This window comes from Acromyrmex echinatior, chromosome 2, assembly GCF_024713525.1.
Source record: "Acromyrmex echinatior isolate Ae372 chromosome 2, ASM2471352v2, whole genome shotgun sequence".
Taxonomy (NCBI): Eukaryota; Metazoa; Arthropoda; class Insecta; order Hymenoptera; family Formicidae; genus Acromyrmex; species Acromyrmex echinatior.
Genome location: NC_141853.1, coordinates 11,255,638 through 11,276,250, shown reverse-complemented (window position 1 = coordinate 11,276,250; position 20,613 = coordinate 11,255,638). Strand labels below are relative to the sequence as shown.

General features: G+C 32.6%; 2 protein-coding genes across 8 annotated transcripts in view; one reads left to right on the top strand and one right to left on the bottom strand.

Annotated features, from left to right (window-relative positions):
• Positions 1-249: 249 nt before the first annotated feature.
• On the bottom strand, positions 250-3,964 carry LOC147910487 (uncharacterized). The gene is made up of 4 exons (XM_087403673.1): positions 3,816-3,964; positions 3,236-3,250; positions 1,955-2,074; positions 250-588 (listed from the first exon to the last, which is right to left on the bottom strand). The coding sequence occupies exons 1-4, from the start codon at positions 3,960-3,962 to the stop codon at positions 448-450; spliced, it is 423 nt and encodes a 140-aa protein (XP_087259799.1). The 5' UTR covers positions 3,963-3,964; the 3' UTR covers positions 250-447.
• Positions 3,521-20,613, top strand: part of PIP5K59B (Phosphatidylinositol 4-phosphate 5-kinase 59B) — a 32,760-nt gene continuing 15,667 nt past the window's right edge. For 5 of the 7 annotated variants that reach the window (XM_087403073.1, XM_087403069.1, XM_087403067.1 and 2 more), the window contains exons 1-13: positions 3,521-4,155; positions 9,596-9,630; positions 11,080-11,208; positions 11,626-11,874; positions 11,949-12,101; positions 12,190-12,354; positions 12,444-12,659; positions 12,756-12,982; positions 13,066-13,198; positions 13,337-13,424; positions 16,437-16,499; positions 18,490-18,567; positions 20,261-20,314. In XM_087403073.1, the coding sequence (XP_087259199.1) occupies positions 4,038-4,155; positions 9,596-9,630; positions 11,080-11,208; positions 11,626-11,874; positions 11,949-12,101; positions 12,190-12,354; positions 12,444-12,659; positions 12,756-12,982; positions 13,066-13,198; positions 13,337-13,424; positions 16,437-16,499; positions 18,490-18,567; positions 20,261-20,314 (1,708 nt within the window). In that variant the 5' untranslated portion in view covers positions 3,521-4,037. The remainder of the gene's footprint in view (positions 4,156-9,595; positions 9,631-11,079; positions 11,209-11,625; positions 11,875-11,948; positions 12,102-12,189; positions 12,355-12,443; positions 12,660-12,755; positions 12,983-13,065; positions 13,199-13,336; positions 13,425-16,436; positions 16,500-18,489; positions 18,568-20,260; positions 20,315-20,613) is intronic. The other 2 variants (XM_087403071.1, XM_087403070.1) reach the window with 2 other exon arrangements.

Below are 20,613 nucleotides of genomic sequence, written 5' to 3'. Positions count from 1 at the left end.
CGCTCATCGGTATCTTTGTTCCTTTGTTGCGTCCTATGCAGGAAATACTATATTCTTTCTGGCTTTACACTCACGATATCTATTTAAATTCTTGGGGGATTGCGAGAAGACTGAATGTTGTACCAGATTCTTTAACTAGACGATCTCTGAGTTCTAAACACATATTAACTATATGATAATATAATCACATACATAAACGATTGACATTGTGAAACACAGATAACACGCCAGAAAATGGAAACATTCTAAATGAAACAGCCAGAAATGTTTTATTCAAAATCATAAATATAATTTTTTCTTAAGACATTTCAAAAATATTCTTAATATAAAATACTTTTATCAAAAGCGTGTCATAAATGAAAAAATATTGATATATTAATATTGATTTAAAAAACAATCTTTTATTCTAATTTTTAATTCAAGTACGTTTCATTGCAGAATGAAGATCTACTCATTCTTTGTGTTAGTTGTGCATTGATCCCACGCGGATGAGTTGACTTCATCCAAAGGAAAGACTTCTCGACTACCTTTCATCTTAGTAGATTCCCGGGCTTGTTGGTACGATATCGACTCCATATATTCAACTACCTTCGAAGAAAAAGAGAAAGAGAAAAGTTATATGCAAGGACAGAGTATCGCAAGAAAGCGAAGTTCGTTTCACCGGAGTAATTAAAGTTTCCTGCATTTGAATCGCGGAATCGACGTTGCGTGGCAAGTGGCCTGCTTTTTAACCGACAGTACTTTTGTCGAACAAGGAGAAATAAAAATCAGCGTCCTTTTACTAAATGAATTAGGGTCAGCAGATCGCACTATGAACTAACGTTTGTTATGCCGAAGGTCACGCTAACGATGCTTGGAACTGATAAAGATCGTTAACAATGGATGTGTCGGCTAAATAAATGATTAATTAAATAAGATAGCTCACCCGAGTATGAAATGACATCCAATAAGAAGTTCGAAATATTTCCAGCAATGAGTTACAACTATACACTGTTCGACTACATTTGTAATTAAATATTAAATATGTTGTTTCTCAGTTTTTAAGTAAATAAAACTATATAGCTTGTTAATTAAAAATTGTTTAAAATAAATAATATATACATAACGGTTTAATAAGATAGCCATTTAATAAAGTTAAAAATAATTTCTTGCTACTGAATCCATAAATTTTACTTATATAAAATTTTATATAAAATCATAATAAGGGAAGTGAACTTACATATACACTTAAGCAGAACACAAGTCATTATGATATAAAAACGACTTTACAATAATTATTAAAAGTTATTTTTCAATCATTCAAGATTCACTTTAACATTATTTTGACGTATTGTTCTCCTTGGATGGTATGTGATACCATTAAACATAGGCGATATGAAACAAGATCGATATGAAAAACTTTATTGAATTAATGTGTTGTACGCGGAAGTATCTGGACAAGAGATGGACAACAAACTCCAGGATAAAATTAAGGAGGAAGTTTTGCTGAGTTTGATAATTAATTACATGTTCCACCATATAAATCTCATCTGTCTAATGCACATTAAGCGTTTTATATGAACTATCCTGCGCGATCACTATATGCTCCATAATGAATGCAGCCGACATAATTAATTAATGATACACGACGCTCGTGACTGATCATTGAGCATGCTTCGTTTTCTGACAGGCAAAATAGCTGATACTTATTCAGATTAATGAATATATTCGTTGAAATGTGAACAACTTACAAAGATACATTAATTTAAAGTATATTAGACCTGCGAACACCATTACCAGTTAAGAAACTTTCGAAGCAATTATCGATTAGAGTTAAAAAAAAATGTTAATTTGTTTATAGAAAAATTCTAAATAACTTAATAAGCTTATTTATTACATGATTATTAAAATTAATTATTATTTCTTCTAAATTATACAAATTTATTACATGTCAAATGGTATTTAAATGTATAACCTTATTGTTGTAATCGATGTAGCCCATTAAGATTTTATATGTAAGTGCGCTGCTAATGCTTAGAAGAAATATTTTTTGAAATAATGTGTTGTTTAGAAGCCACTTAACCATGGTGTAGAGCTGAAATATATAAACATATAATTATATACTCTGTATTATTAATTTACTTTTAATATTTTACTGATTGTAAATACATCAAATCACGATATATATCCATCAAAAAATTACTTGCTAAATAAATAAATCTTGTGCATTATAAGCACTAAATTCAAATAAAGATATTATACATTAATATTAAGTGTACTGGAATATTAGTTAAGGAAATTTTTGAACAAATACCGATTAAAATTAAATATTTTTATGTAATGTAAACAAGGATAAAAACATTAAAATTTATCGAAATTGTGGTAAGATTTTGTTACAAAATTTGATTAGCGACGAACTTCGGATTCAATAAGATTTATTATTTGTGTATGCAAGATAATAATGGTAGAAATAAATAATGTTAGAGAAATGTTGAAATTATTAATTTTTATTTTTGATAAAATGCAATTTTGGATAAAATGTTAAAATGCCTTTATTTTTATCATTTTTATTTTAATAAACACCAACTAAAACTGATATAACAACAATGTTATAATTTCACATGTGTTGTATTACACTTATATTGTTGAGAATCGTTATGAAATTATAACAATGTTATGTGTTTCTTTCATTTGATATTTACTTTTACTAAATATTATTCATAAGATTATACAGACATTGTCATTTAGAATACATTTCGCATTTTTATTTCAAAACATACATATTAAAAAAATCTAAATTTATTATTTATTTCTCTCATATTTTAATTTTTATATAATTATTTGTTCAAAAGTTACAAAGGAAATATTCATAATTTACACACAAGATATATTAGCATTGCATTACACATAATATTATTAAATTATATTTTTCTTTCCTTAATTACCAGATACATAAATATTTAATGTAACCTCGAGAAACTAAATTCCATAAAAAATTTCGACACCTACATCGACATTTACATTAATTAAAATTATTACATAAACAAGGAAGCGTTCTCGCAATCTGAAACGATCACTGATACGTTTCTACTAATGTAAATTAACTTTAATCTCAATTAAACTTACTCTTCATTACTTTTCTAATTTCTAGAACTAGAAAAAGATGAAGAGTTAATTAAGCCAAGATTAAAATTAAACAACATTGATAAAAAAACAAGCATGAAAGAGAAAAGAGCGTGAGTGTATATTAACACACCCTTAAATTTTCCGGTTATTCCTGCTCCCTGTTCTCTAATCACGCCTTCCGCTTACTTTCGCTTCTGTAATTACGTGCAATCAGTGCGCGCCCATGTGAAGAGCGCGCGAATTCGCGCGAAGAATTCAAACGTAACGACGGCGCGCTGCGATGGCATTCGAAGTTCGCCGCGCGGCCGTCTGGCGGCGCCAGTGTCACGACGCGTCGCGCAGCGCCGCGGTAACGTTCGGTCGATAAACGGCGGTACACGGAAGGTTCTCTGGAGGCGCTCTTTCGGGACTCTCGACAGCTCTCGCGAGTGTCGTCGTCGCCAAGCAGTCGTCAAATACCGTATCGTTTGTGTTCTATCGCTGTCAGGCTGAGACTGGAGATTTGCAACGCGAGACTCTAGGCAAGGTTCTTTCTTTCTCTCCGCGATTCGAGGCAAACCGTGAGTGAGGCATATTACAACTTTACAACGAACGGCGGAATCCGGAACCGCGACTGATGTCGCGCGGGACGGCGCGGCGGTACTCCGACGACGACGGGTCGCGTAATCAATCGTGATCGGTCGCGCGCGTCGTGAGTCGTGAGTCGTCTACAACGAACGGGTAGCCGCCGCCCGCGGCACAGTTTTCGCGCGCCAGCAGTCCGTCGAAACATGCGTCCGTTGCGGGGCGACGAGAACCGAGCGACAACCGAGGAGGCTCCTTCGAGGAACTGTCAGGGGGACCGTCGCCACCACCATCGCCGCCGACGCCGCCACCACCACTGCCGTTACGCGTGAGTCAGTGCGGGATCGGACGGAGGCGACGCACGCAAAATGGCTTCGGGCGACAATGTGGACGTGATCGAGGTGGTCGAGACGACGAGCTTCCCCGTGCCGGCGCAGCCCACGGTGGATCACCTCAGACCGGAGCAATCCACCGTCGAGGAGGACTGTGAGTGAATGTGACACCCGTACTCCGTTTAATCTCCCTCCTCCTCCTTGCCGCGTGCCTGGACCATCCATTGTGACCTAACCTATACCGCGACCCCGGACGCCGCGTCGGGCGTCGTTTCTCGCTCGACGATGATTTCCTCGATTCTCGCGAATCACCGTGGCTGGAATCGCAACCTGATCGCGATGCTCGCGCCTCGCACGCGGCTTTGCGCTACTCTCATGTTCAATCGAAGATCGAATTTAATGTTAACTGACTGTGTTTGACAGCTAATGGGTGTCACCCGACCTACAAAGCGCGAACGTAAGAGTAAGAGTCCGTAAGAGTCCGTGTCGTCCGAGACGTGGGGAATGTTTGTTTCGAAATGCGCTCCGCGTGTCGACGACGTGGCTCCTTCCTGCGAGCTGCGAGGTAATCGATCGATGGATAAATTTGACGGTCTCCGAACCATTTCTATCCTCCTGTCGTCTTCACGATGCAATGGATACCTTTCCATTTGGTGATACAATTGACACAAGTCAATGCAAGTATCGTTCTGTCTTTATTACTCACGAAATGCCAAGAAAGATGGGACGACATTGGTATTAACTTGTGTTAGTAATATCGAATTTGATCATTTGCATTACACTAAATTAGTGCATACTAAAAACTGTTGTACATGAAATTAACAAAGCTAAATGCTAATGTAAAGCATAATGCATATTTTAAATAATTAAATATCTAATAATGATACTAGGCCTGTTTTTTTATCCAATGAAGAATGGCCGTCTATTAGACATCGTATCGACGTTTAATTGATGTCGAAATCACTGATATTACATATTCAATATTGACTCAACATCAATTCGATGATTCATTTTATCGCTAGACAGTTGAATTTCTTGATTCATCTTTTTTCCTTTTCGTTGAGAAGATAAAGAGAAAAAGTGAACTGTCTGAGAAGTTTAGTTGGAAAAAACACTTACTTACAGAAACATGTTATTTACAGAATATATATATATTATTGACAATGTCGTTTATTAACAGAATATATATATATTATTTCATTGACAACGAAATCAAAGTTAATTAAATTATTTACCATTGTATTCGGATACTTTATATAAACTAACCTTACAATAATACAATAATGTGTATTAATCCATTGTAGTGTAAGTGATCGAATTTATCATAAATAAAAAGCATCTAATCTTGTAGCGGAATCCGTATCATTTCACTCGCATCATAAGATACAATAGTAAAAATTCGTTTCGGTTGCGAATAATAAAAGCTTGCGTGCCAAGCTGAGATTTCTCTTATATTTTATCGCAATTTGACAGCTGATAGCTGTCAATCGTGACATCGAGTAACATGGAACGGCTTTCGGGAAATTTTAAATCTCCGGTGTATGCTCCACTGAAAAAAATCCGACGCTACGAAGATGAACGACACGGCCGAGAAACTTGTTCCAGCATGATCGTCTGCATGTAGAGGTGATTAGTTTTTAACGCACTGTTAATTTGCACTGTTAACTTGCGTTAAAAACTAATCTCCTCTACACACACACACACACACACACACACACGGCGATAGTGCGTATCGCCACGTAGCGAAGGGGCATTTAAGGACGTGGAGAATAATGTCTTCAGTCTACTCCCCGAGACTTGAGTATCCTTAGATAAAAACATCGCACATTCCACGCACGACACACTTTCCTTCTACGCGACACACATTACGTAATTACACGAGATATCTAGCATTGAAAACTGCACAGCGAAGCTCGACTTGTAAAAATAACAAATACAATGAATCTTTGTTCTCAATTCGCATTCGATAAATTCTATTCTATCGGAATGTCCGAAAATTGGAAACACTTCATTGAACGGATAATGCCATTGAGATCTTTTCTCGAAGAGCCAGGCTCGTCTTTCACCATTTCGTTAAAGGGGATACACTAGGTAACGTTTTATTACGCGAGAATAAGGTTCCCATATGTTCGTGAAATTTAATATAAGAATGAAGAAGAAAGAAATATAATTAGGGACATATACGAGTTTTAGTGTCATCGACCGAACGTTATTTAGCGAGTACGTTCGGATTTCATCCTCGCCGTTGCCATTGCTGATTCCAATCGAGTATGCGAATTCCACGCTTGATTTTCACTTCGTGTTCGATTTGTCAAACGATTCGCCTGATACACTGCGATTCGTTCGCCACAACTCCAGCACTGTTGAATTCATAATGTCAAATTCTACCCAATTTAAGTTATAATTATACTCAATTATACCTTATTTAATAATTTTTTTAATAATTTTTATAGGTCGTCACTGCTCTTATTTATTAGGTGTTGGAATTAATTCGTAGCGTTTTACAAGTGATGGGAAGTACTTTCATTAATGTATTTTTTAATGCTCATGTGAAATAAATAACATTCTTTCATTAAAAAACGCTACGAATTAATTCCAACACCTAATAATATGCCATTAATTTAATTGAAACAACGGAATTGAATATTTTAATTGAAGAAATGTATTGAGAAGACTCGAATTTAGTTTATTATTTACTAAGTGTACACATTGATATGGATGTTGTTTATTTTGAAACTAAACAGTAAATAAGCCGTTGTTTGTTATTTTAATGCTGAAGACGTCATTTGAACGTCAAAACGACGATAAAGCGTTCACTTGTTTATTGGAAATTCAACCATGAATTAATTTACATTTTAACATATATAAGTAAAAAATAACAAAATGTTAACTCAAAGGATTAGATTATCATTCCTCTTCTGATCTTTATCGAATGATGAATTCGGTCACTCGCATTATACTAGTAACTGGATTAGCTCACATTAAAGGCTTTATGTAAAGTACATTGACATAATATAATTGTGACAATGAAACAATACATATTCTATACCAAATAACGCGACAATATCATTACTGGATATTTAATCGTTAAAAATATTTATATATGCTTTTACATTTAACTTTGTTAATCTCATGTAGAGCAGCTTTTAGGATGCACTAATCTAGTGTAATGGAAGTGACCGGAATTCGTTATGACAGTGAAGATGACAGCACACATTAATGGGGCATCGAGCCAACGACGCCGCGAGACGGCACGTGGAAACCCGTGCTCCAGAATTCGCGTGGAGTTTGCCACACAGTCGCGATAATGCCACTATTATCGGATTCGCGCCATCCGAAAAATAGATTTTTTTTTTCCCTGTCGTAGGAAAACATCGCCTACAAAAGTAGAACGCGCATTGGAAAGCGATACTGCATGCCCGAACTATTTCTCTTCTTCGAAAGATAACGACTTCCCCTTTATCAAGCGAAAGATTCTTCCTTCGCATAGAAAATCCTTCGGCCATATTCATACATTTTATTGACACGAATCGTACTTCTACAAGCAAATAAGAATTTTGTTAAACTTTGAACTATTTTTTTATTTCATTCTTATATCTTTCGAAAATGGAAGAAGTTATACCTACTCTCTCATTGCGTTTTATTCTTAAAGTTTAAAGTTCGTAAAATGTCGTATTATATATTCAGTGACTTTAGTTCGTTCTTCCTTTTAGACTCTAGACATTTCAAATGAGATCTCTTTGTTCGTCTCACATATTCTCTCTCTTAAACATTACGTGAAATACTCGAAATAGATTATTTCTTGAGTTTTTGATAGGAATTGTGTTAAATTTTAGATTATTTTTTCATTCCATCCTTAACAGATGAAGGAAATTGTATTCTCATTACATTTTATTCTTGAACAAGTTTAACATTTAGGAAATATCATATTATATGTTTAGTGACTGTAATTTTTTCTCACTTCTGAAGACATCTCTGAGATTTTTTTTTTATTCATATTTTCTCTCTTACTACATGATACATGATAATCGAAATGTATTATTTTCTAAGTTTTTGATTACATTGGACACGAAAGAACAAGAGAATATTATCTCTTGAAGAATGTCTCTATTATCTCAAGGATGAGAACTTTAAACGTTTACATAACACAATTCATTCTAGTTGCTTCGAAAGAAAATACGATAGTTTCACACGTTTTTTCGCGATGTGTGAAACGCGACGTCACAAACGTAGATTCTTCTATGCAAATGTCATTAAATATACGCGTATTATGCGTAACTTTGAGAAATTCATTGATGGTTTTGGTGATGGTTCTATTACTGGCGCCGCTTTTTTTACGGTTTTTGTTGTTGAAAAAAAAATTAGTTTCAGTCGAACCAAGTCCACTGCACGCGTTTGAATCACGAGCTCACAACGGGAGACGATGGTTAAAAATAGAAGGCTAAGTAAGGACATCTTGACTCGGTGTACCCTTATTCTACAGGCTGTATCATCCCAGGGGCCTTTTTCACTCGATATCGCAAACCACTATTTCCTCGCACGTACACGTGCCGCTTTTTCTACAAACTGGATACTGTACGCAGTAATTAATTAATTCAAAATTCACTTGAAACGATAAACTTGTTATTAGTTATCAATAAATCTATCGATGATTCACAGACTTCTTCTGGCGACTTTCATCTCTAAAAGCGGCTTCGTATTTTGATAATTTATTTCAAGAAGTTATTATTTATAAATAGATATGTGAGGTGCCATCTTTTTATTATAATAAAAACACGTCCACTTTACATTATTTATGAAATAATAACTCATAAATACTAGACATTATGTAATATAAGATGATATATAATTACATAATTCATACAGTGTTGCTTCTTTAATAAGATACATGAAAGCAGAAATATGCAGTAAATTTTAACAATTAATTAATCACTTTAATAGTAAGTGTGCAATAGAAATATAAATCATGGAATATCAGAAGGCTGTAAATATTTTTCAGTAATACGTGTTGTATTATGAAAGAAGCAATCTCGCTTCAGCGAATCGATCGTAAAAATATCATTGAAATCATATATTGTTTCTAATATCTAATATTCATTTTCTTGAATTACACTTAAAAAATTGTTGATTTCATGTAGAGATTCAAATTTTTTTTATACGTATCAGTGTTACTTGTATTATATTCGTACACGTACATTTCTATGAAAAATTGTTTTTGAAAAATCTTTTTAACAAAAAATATTGGATTTCCTTATTTATTATATCAGGATGTTTATATAATATAATAAAATAATATCTAGTTCTTACTTAATTATTTAACAGAATTTGTGTATATAAAATGTTAATTTTATTATCATTTTATTATCATTTTTTTAGTTTTATCAAAATCTATTATATGACAAATTGAATTATTTTTCATTATTTTATTAATAAAAAGAGCATTTAATTCTACGAAATTTTATATATTATATTATATACTTATTTTTACGGAATTATATCGCGTTATCTAACTTGAGCGCTATTTGTTATCAAAATACATAGGTAGGTATATTACTTCATATGACGTGATTAAAATGCTTTTGTTTTTTTTACAGATAAATCAATCGGAGAGAAAATAACATCATTTGATGTAAGTATCGATTTTTCTTTAACTAAATAAATACTACTTTTAAAATATTCTCCCAAAAAATACATGTGTTTCAGTTGTAAATGACAAAATCGATTTTATTTAAATATTTTATTAGACTCCAATGATTTAATGTTTAAATAATTACTAGCAATTAATGTAATCATATAAATGGAAATACATGCATACATGTATCTTCGTGCGCACAACTCAAAAGTCAACTCGTAAATAATAATTTCATTGTTGATTTAGCAAAAAAAAAAATTCAAATGAAAAAACTATGTTCATTCACTGCGAGTTTCAAACAAAATCCTTTGTATTTTGTTATATCTTTCTTAATTTTATGCTCCCTTATCTTCCTTTTCTAATAAATAATAAATATTTTTTATACAGATTTATCAAGAATTTTTATTTCTCAAATAATTTTAAAAAGGAAACATCTACGAAAAAGCCGCTTTGATTCGTAATGTGCATTTCATCATCTTTTAATTATTTTCCATTAACACTCGCTCCACTTTTGCGCGGATCCACATTCATATTGCATTTATTACTAATTTATTGCGATCGCTTAAATGTATGTTTTTCATTTGATTTTTATTCTATAAATACATTCAATGTACGATCGTGCATTATTACTTTCCAAATAAAGTTCATGCCGAGTGCGTAAGATAAAATGGGAATAAAGATAATAATCTGGAACAAGTAAATTGTCTGATATCTTTTGAATTAATTCGAAATAGATCAACATCGACCATAACATAAGATTTCTTTAATCTTCTATTTACAACCAGTCGCGCCAGATATATCCTAAGTTTACTCGCGAAATCATTTCTATTTTTGTACGACGTACAGATCTGCCCGTCATGGATAATTTACACTCGAACGTCCGCAGAATCGATTCTTGCACGCTTGCGAAAGAGTCAAATTGTGCGCAAAACGGGTTTTCGAATTTGCGATTTGTTTTTGTTATTACAACTCGCGAGAAGTCGTAAAAGATGCTTAAAAATATAGATAAGAGAAATATATTATAAATCACTGTTGCACGTGAACGATTATCGCGGATATCATGCTTCGATAATCACATATTTTTGCAAAATGTATAACTAATCGCAGCGATATCTATCACAACGAAGCAATATCTATAAATCTCCTTTTCTTCTTAGTTCTTATAATCATTCATGTGAATCGCGCGTAACCGGAGACATCTTCGGTATTTCTTCCGTATGGTGCTAAATACTACACTCTGCTACAACAGATAGTTTGTGATGTGTACATACTGAGACCTTGCGTAATGCGAGCTAGCCGGAACACATATAATTTGTTACATATAAATTCTCGCTGTGCGCATTTCAGATTGCATTGAATTATTATTATTTAAAGTGAAACTATTTTCCTTGAGTATATATTCGGTGTTAACAAGCATGTGTTATGTACTATCAATTATCTTTGCAGAGCTCAGTAGTACAACATGGTACGACAGGTGGCAAGACCCTTGTGGGGGTATCAAGAAACAAATCGGAACGAGAGAGGAAAATTGGGCATCGAAGAGTTGGAGTGGGAGGTGAAATCACATATAAGAAGGTATGGGAAGAATGCCAGTGTAGCACTCCTAATAGATAGTTTCTTCAGATTTTGCGCTTTGTAATCAAAGTTAAAGAGTATTATTAAGTGAAAGAGAAAGACTTAATAAGCTTATACTATATTATGTTTAGCAGTATGAGTGGTAAGGTCTTTTGATGTTAATAAAAGAGATAAGCTACTTTTCTTATTTAGCTATCAATGAGAGTGATGATCAGCTACACATGTTTACTGATTCAATCACCTGATATAAGCTTATTGCAGGAGAGATTAGACTTTCTCTACTTAATAGCATGGGACATTACTATCTTTTTCTTTATTAATATTGTAGGCATGATATAAAATTAAAATCAATAATATTTGTAATTTTATATATTCATGATTAGTTAAAAAAATATATTTTTTATTTATTTTATACAGATTCAAACGACACAAATTATGGGATCTATTCAATTGGGTATACAACATGCTGTTGGCGGTCTTGCAAGTAAACCGGAACGTGATTTATTAATGCAAGACTTTATGACTGTGGAAACAACGAACTTTCCTAGTGAAGGATCAAATCATACTCCAGCCCATCATTTCTCGGAGTTTAAATTTAAGAACTATGCACCTATTGCATTTCGTTATTTTAGAGATCTCTTTGGCATTCAACCGGATGATTTTTTGGTAAACAAATCTCAGAAATTTTTTTCTGTATAAATTATAACATTATGTACTAATAATAAAACTTACATTTTTAGATGTCAATGTGTAGTGCACCATTACGTGAGTTATCAAATCCTGGCGCCAGTGGGAGTATCTTTTATCTAACGGATGATGATGAATTCATCATAAAGACTGTTCAACACAAAGAAGGAGAGTTTTTGCAAACTCTACTTCCAGGATATTACATGGTATGTTCTTAGAAGTAGATAATTATACAATATAATATTATTTTTAACATATAAGCTTTTTTTATAACAACAATATTATTTCCTACAGAATCTAAATCAGAATCCAAGAACATTATTGCCAAAGTTTTTTGGATTGTACTGCTATCGATGTAATAGTAAAAATGTTAGATTAATTGCTATGAATAATCTTTTACCTTCATCTGTAAAATTGCATCAAAAATATGATTTAAAAGGATCTACATACAAAAGAAAGGTTTGTAATATTTTATATGAATATGTATAAGTATATTATATTTCAATGTATATAATTTTATTTAATACGTTATATATTAAAAATTCTAGGCATCGAAAACAGAACGTTCGAAGTCTTCACCAACGTACAAAGACCTAGATTTTATAGAACATCATCCAGAGGGTATCTTTTTAGAAGCTGACACATATGGTGCACTAGTAAAAACTATTCAACGGGATTGTCGTGTATTAGAAAGTTTCAAAATTATGGATTATTCTTTACTTGTTGGAATCCATAATCTTGACCAGGCTGTAAAAGAAAAAGCTGTAAATATCACATGACATTTTTCATATCACGTAAATGTCAGTATATATTTGTCTTTACATACTATACATACTATACATATACATAATATATTATAGCAAGAACAAAGATTATCGGCAAGTGCCGATGAAGAAATTGATGAAATGGGTGGCGAAAGTGACGGATTCATTCAATCTGAGAGAGAAAAACAGAAAGAGGATAGAATAGGCGCTGCTGCTTTAAATCGATCTCGTAGTATAAATCGTCAAAGGTTGGTTGCTCATAGTACAGCAATGGAAAGTATTCAGGCTGAGAGTGAACCAATAGATGAAGAGGATGATGTACCGTAAGCACGATACATTTAACTCTTATATAGATGTGTTAATATGTTTTTAATTATAATAAATTTCATTTTTATGTTCCCAACAGTTCAGGTGGCATTCCCGCCAGAAACGCGCGTGGTGAACGTCTTTTATTGTTCCTTGGAATTATCGACATTTTGCAAAGCTACAGGTTGAAAAAGAAACTGGAACATACGTGGAAATCGATGATACATGATGGGGTAAGTAACGTATATATAGTACACATGCGCGCGCGTGAATTTATAGATTTCCTTTTAATTATCATACTCTCTTTGACCTCCTTTTATTGATCTCAACGTCCTATTGTTAATATAAAAGAAATGTTCTTATTTTCTAAGGACACTGTATCAGTGCACCGACCAGGATTTTATGCGCAACGCTTTCAGGATTTCATGGCCAAGACAGTATTTAAGAAAATACCATCACGTAAGTACCATCCGAATCAACCTGTCCTAACAAGTTTGACTACAAGATTACACTCAGCAAAACTCGCTAATTTATGAATAATTTCACGCTTACTTACCTATCAGTAATTTAATCATTGTTTTCTGGTTGATCACATTAATTCGGTACATTAGATAAGAGATAACTGACTTCCTACAAAGATAGAAAATAAGTTTTAGCTGTAATTAGGAAAACTAGTCATTGTAAGATATTTAAATTGAAAGTCAAAATCTTTTTTGTTTATAATAACAACATCGATATTGTGATTCAACCATATACAATGCTATCGAATCTTTTATTGAGACATTTGAGATATATTTTAAACATTTGACGAGATGAAAAATGAGAGTAGGACAAAAGTATATTATAAATGAAGCTCAAAACTGGTACTTACAATATATATATAGTGTTAGAATGATATAATTAGTAAGGTACTTATATTGTTACTTAAAAAGCATATACCAATCCTCATAGACAGCAGTAAGCCGTAAGCTAGGAACATATTTTTCTTCTTATTACAATTTGCTACAAAACTCATTTACTTTATTTGTATAGTTACATGTTTCTTTTATCTAGCGTGTAACAAACTTATTAACGAATTGGAACATTAGGACACCCAACAAAATATTAGCTTCCACAAACATACTACTATTATCAGGATTGACACAAGCGATGCCAGTTTTAATAAATACTCTAGTTATTTGTATTTTAAGAATGTTGAAAGCGCAAGCCAGCGACTCAATTTTGTCCTAACAGATTTTATCACAGATTTAGCCGTCCAGAAAAATGTTCTAACGATTATAATAGCGTTATAAGATATTTGAATGACTGCAGAGAATGCGACAAATACTGTGCGGATATCCGAAAATTATCTAGACATGGTGCTTGCATCAATATCATGATTCTATTCAAATTTTATTTATCTATCAGTGCCTTGCGTAAATTAATGAAATATCATGCATAATTAGAATTATTTGTTGTTAAATAAGAATAATGCGCTTTTTATCTCAACGAATGCGATATCAATAGAATTCAATCCGATCCAAAACAGAGCTTTTCGGATACCTGCATTCGTTTCAAATCAATGCTGTGAATAAGAATATTTTTTGGGTTTATGAGTGTCAATTGATCATTTTTGGGTTTTGTTTTGGTGTAACTAATTGCTAACACAATACACGTTTGTATATTTTATTATATATAATTTTTCTATAATTTATAATAATTTTTGTTTTTAAGTTCAACCGTATTGTGCATTTCATATTTTTTTTCGATACACAATTTTTTTGATATATTTGTTTATAGAGTAATAGTGAATTACCAATCACTGGTGTCCACAGATATAGCTGAGTATTTTTTATATATCGATATTATTAATCTTGACTTCCATTAGTATTCCTGTATACTAGATTTTATTCCGAGCTATGTTTGAAAAAAAACAATCATCTTAAAGTAAAAGTTTTATAAAATGTTATATAAAAGCTAGAATCAAATATTTTTTGCTTATTAATAACTTTTCCTTGATATAGTCTGAAGATAATATAGCTGAAGATATGTATGCATCTGTTAATGTACAGATTATCACAATCACGATTTCTATCGTTTAGATTTTTCAGTCGATCAATAAATATCATGTGCCAAAATTTTATATGAAATTTCTTTAATGTGTCAAGGATAAATAAATCTTAATGAGAAAAGTTTCTATTTTATCGATGCGCCAAAGCAATCATTGATATATTTTCGTTCATCAGAGCTTATTAGTACAAAAAGATATAGTAGAACGCATGAAATACATCCGAGCATTCAAGTAGCGTATTTAATACTTCAAAAAGAAAAAAAATGCATGCCATAATTTTCTCGATACAAAGGATCTTTATAGAGATGCTAGTTTTGTGCGGTCTATGTATCTGTAGAAGAATCTCTGCGATATATAATGTTGAACGTATATATTTTTGGCAATAGTAGCAAATGTAGGACCGCGTGGGTGTACGAGATTAATTACAAAAAGAGTGCGAGAGTGTGAGAGCGAGAATAATCGGTAGAAGTAGAATTTTTTTTATTGTAAAAATATTCAGCTATTGACTGAACGTGGGCACCATTGTACATATTTATATATTTTACAATAAACATTTTCGCTGTTTACAATTTCATTTCATTTATGAGCCCACCCGTACACTTATAACTTACTGTACTACTACTTATATTACTACTACTACTACTACCACTACTTTAACTATTAATACTACTACTGTTACTGTACTGTTACTATTACTACTAATGCTATTACTGTTACTATCATTATTTTTGCTATACTAGTACTATTACCATCATTATTGACGTCGTTCCTTATTATGACATACATTCCCTAGTAGTCGTTATTCATATTAAGTTTTTTGCACCATCAGCGGGTTACACTTTGTATATTGTCTTAATATTGTATCGTGCAATGTGTTTGTTGTGTTACGTACGTTTGCGTTTTGTTAATCACCTATCACTTATACTTTATCATATGACTAAACAAATTACAATTGACAGCCCAAACATCTTAGGGAAAGTCATATAATTAGTGTAATATATTTTTTAAATTATCATACGTTAAAACGTCATTTCAACAGCAGAAACTTGAGTCGCATAAATCTTCGAATGCAACAAGATTCAATTGATTTACTCGGATAATAACTTGCAACTTGCTTGGTATCTACGATATTAATTTTTTCTATCCGAGTACACAAAAGAAATACAATCTTAAGGTCGCTTTGTATTTCAACTTCCAACATGTTTGGAAATTAAGTGTACCCTGACTTTTCTTTAATGTTTCTATCTATTCTCGGCAGTCCCTATGATTTTATCATTCGTTCAATGATTCGGTATACATAATCATATTATAAGCGGTATTAGCTAAATGTTAATGTTTCTTTGTGTCCCGTGCACTTCTTTTCGTGTCAACCCCCAATGACCTCATCTGACCTGCGAAACTCGAAAATTGAATACCAAAAGTGGACCTGCCTGAGATTAAGGGGAATCACCGCAAATTCCGTAACCTCGTCACCAGCTATATAGGTAACTCTGTCTATGTGTGTGTCCATCTGTCCATTTGTGTACGAATGTATGTTTGTTTTCACAAGATCCTCTGCTTGTATATGTATTTCTTCTTATGAATGATCTGTTTTTCATGTTCTATTCATTATGATTTTACAATATGTGGATTTATCTCACCTTTTATGTACACACAATTTTGCATTAAGCAGATAAAATCTATCACAATTTTTTAGAAGAATTTGAATAATTGTTTCAAAATAATTGCAAATATAATTTACAAAGTTAATGTTATATTTCTCTGCATGTGATATATTCAAAGATAGAACGGTATTCATTATATTAGAATGTTACATGTTTATTTTTATATTTTTTTACCTGATGAATTAAAATTGATAGGAATACAATAAATTAATCGATTTAGAAAAATCAATTACACATACATATCTGAGAAGTGTGTTTACATTTTACAATATGAATATTTTTTTTACACAATTTTAAACGCAACTTTTTATGTTTGTTACTAACACGATTTTTTTAAACTTGAATGTTTGTATTGAAATGTTTGTATTTGTTAAGCAAACTAAGTGAAATTAGCAGCAGAATTATGCAAATGAATTTTTCGAACATCTTTGTGAGAGTGTTTCTTATTTCTAATTTTATCGCTTTTGCTTCTGAGAATTGTATGCCTGATACATGTATTTTTTTATCACTCTTCGCACATATATCCGTTCTCTGTTTTTCTGACATACATTTTGCAACACACAGCCCAAGAATTTTATTATAAATCTAGGTCGTTCTTCTCTCAATATATCCAAGAATAACATCTATATATATAAATATATACTTGTTATAGATGATGAACTCTTCACCCTTTCCCTACACTATATTTTTCTACAACATTTCACGATGAAGATGAACTCCTTAAAAAGATTTCGGTAATTGTGTTCCTCTATCTATAATTTCTCTATCTATAAAATTCTAAAATCCTAAACTTTCCTTATCACATTCGGTATCGTGCAGCAATTAGTTTAGCCTAGACATACCCTATAATCACAGCACGGACCGATAAATTAATGGATAAACGTCTGCGCAATTTACAATGAAATCTAGTTGTTACGTTTGCATAAAATGTACATCTACAGATTCCAGCACAATTTTCTCATGTACGTATATTCTTTTTCTGTGTAATTAATTAGGCATGGAGTAGCACATACAGGCGACAATTGCTAATCGTACAAAAAGTTTTCGCTTAAAAGCAAGCGAGGCCATTAAATGTTGTCCGCTTGACTATATTCTCATTTATTCACAATATGTGTTATAGATATTTTATGCCTGCGATTAGTAAAATATAAATATTTTTATACAATAAGTACATATACTATAGTTTAGAATTTAATAAATAGTAGAATAGTATAGTCATAGATTGAGAAAAGAATTAAATTTATACACAGGCTTGGCAAATGCAGTGCTATAGTAAGATTTGTCATTTAAACAGAAAAGTTAAATATTTAAAATCAAAATTATGGACGAAAGAACTATCGCTATATATATAAAAATTTGTCTATTTTTTTTATTAGAATTAATAAATAGATAAATTGGCTATGTAACTTATTTAAAATAAATAAGATAAATTACGTATAGATAGATTGCAATTTTAGTGTATTTTTTATCTTTTTGTAATTTTCTTTAGAATTCATCGTAATTATATTGCGATACTGCAAAGTAGAAACTATTTTATATACATATGTAATTATTGTAAAAATTGAATAACCTGATTTATGATATTCTATTAACAATTAAGTTTATGATATTTTTAAACTAAAACAAATTAACGAGACAAAGCCAATAAAATGTTCTTCGACCCTTGCTGATGTCAGCTTTTGTAGCGTTTTGAGCCCTTTTGATAGACGTACTTAACACGCATAATTTTTACAGCAGTTTTTAAAAATGAATTTGTTTAGTTCGCACAGCTTACGCAAGAAATTATACCATCGCATACTTTATGTTGCAGCTTTGAAACATTCCCCGTCGAAGAGGAAAAGTATAAGCAGACCATTGAGACCGCTAGAGGGTGACTTTGATTCAACCGGTAAGTTAAATGCGTTTCTTTCAAACTCAAATGATTTTTTTCCGATTTTCTATAATTCAAAAGTTCTCTACGCTTGTTCATGACATCACGCGAGAAATTGATCGGTTTTCGGAACGTCATCAGTAACAGACCGTAAATAATAATTGTTTCGCGTTTTTTAGTAACTGGATATTTTTTAATATTCATCTTCAGCGTGTCTAAAATAATAAATTGTAATAAGAGAATTGATTAAAGTAATGTCCGATTCCAAATAAAATATATCAGCATCGCGATTAGAGGTTTGGACGTGAATTCCGAAAATCGTGCCGAAAATTTCGACAGAACGTTTTCTTCACGGTTCTACTATTAGCTTTGCGCTGGATTTCACTGTAGCCAGGCACAGCGATCAGTGCAATAAACTTAGTTGCGGCATTCCCACGTTACCCGCTTCTAAAACATTCACGACAATACCGATATGTGAAGACATCGAGAGTTCTAGGTGAAGTTCCGTCCGATCCTATCCGATCTTCCTGTCCTTTACTCCATGTTGGTTTCCTATGGATACTTCACTACACGTATGAAAAACGTATGTACATTTATTATAATCTCTAATTGTCTAGTAGAATTTTAATTCGCACTACAAAGGCGCACCTTGTAAAGAAATCGATATTCAATCTCACGTTTTTCTTTTACTGGTGAATCAAAAGTTTAGAGAATTTTATCATCAGAAATGTAAGTCTGTACATATCCATATCTCGCACGGGCTCAAGTCATCGTCAGCGACGAACGGTAAAATCGGTGTAAATACTAAATGCAAAATTATATTGTACATAACGGAGAGAGAAAGCAGAGAATTGCTGCGTTTTATATATTCTTAAATTTATATTTTACCTGGCAAAAAATAATTCCACTGACACATACCTTTGCACCTCGCGCGATCCTTCTCACTTCATCTCTCCTTGTATTCCCACAATCAATTCGTTTACCATCCTATATATATATGTATATAAAAGCTATATATATATATATATATATATATATATATATATAGCTTTTTACATTGTGAATGTCCGTCAATCGTTTTGTTTCCCTGCCACATAAACGCCCCTCGTTCGAATCCTCGGGTTCTGCCTCGGGACTCTATCGGCCAACGAGATGTGACAGAGAAACTGGAACCGCGATTTCGATGGAGTTTGCTTTTATCGTGCTTCGCTGCAAATGAAACGCTTGAAGGAACGTTGCGTACTCAATGATGAAGCAGGGTTTGAATGACAATCGCAGACGAATCGTTCGATTTTGATGCTATAGACATGCGAAAATAACTTCTACAATTTTATTGGATCAGAATAATTGGATCGAATATGAAGCACATATTTTTTGTGCAGCATCGATAGCTCTTTCGTTGTTGCCTCGCATCGTTTCAAACCCTACGGCAAAGAGATTTCGTAACGCCGAATATGAGATTACTTTAGTGGTACAATTATTGGCACAATATTGCCCAAATATTGATCCAATATATTTCCAATGTTTAATCAATATATTGCTAATAAATTGCTACTAAGACATCTTGTGCTTGTAACGCGCTTTCGGCACTGATGAATGGCTTCCGCGTTTTCGGGTACTCTCGAAATCCGTGGTGAGTTTCTCTGTCCGATTAAGAGCTGGATACGTATCACAGTACGGTAATGGTACATGGTGTTATATGGTGGTTTAGCGGTGGCGGCAACTGGAGGTTCGACAATGCATGCTACATCACCTACAAAGGCCGGTGAGTCTTATATACAATCACTTACTCTCGTAATGTACAGTTGTTTATTGTCATGTGAAACCATTTTCAAGATTGCGTCGCGATGTCGCGAAAATATACCGTTATCTTTTACAACGGTATTACACACGGAAAACGTGAATGTCAATATTCGTATTTTCTTTGTTCAAAAAGTAAAAACAACAATAAATGTTAAAGATTCAGAAAAATTTTAAAGATTCGTGTATAAATTCTCTAACTATCTGATTAATCTCTAGTGAAAAATTTAGTATTATATATTTAAAATTAAAGATGAAAGTTAA

Coding starts and splice junctions, on each gene's coding strand:
- LOC147910487 (XM_087403673.1), bottom strand. CDS start 3,962: ATGGTGGTGGCGACGGTCCCCCTGACAGTTCCTCGAAGGAGCCTCCTC. Junction 589..1,954: donor ACATCGATTACAACAATAAG/GTTATACATTTA, acceptor TTTTCTTCGAAG/GTAGTTGAATATATGGAGTC.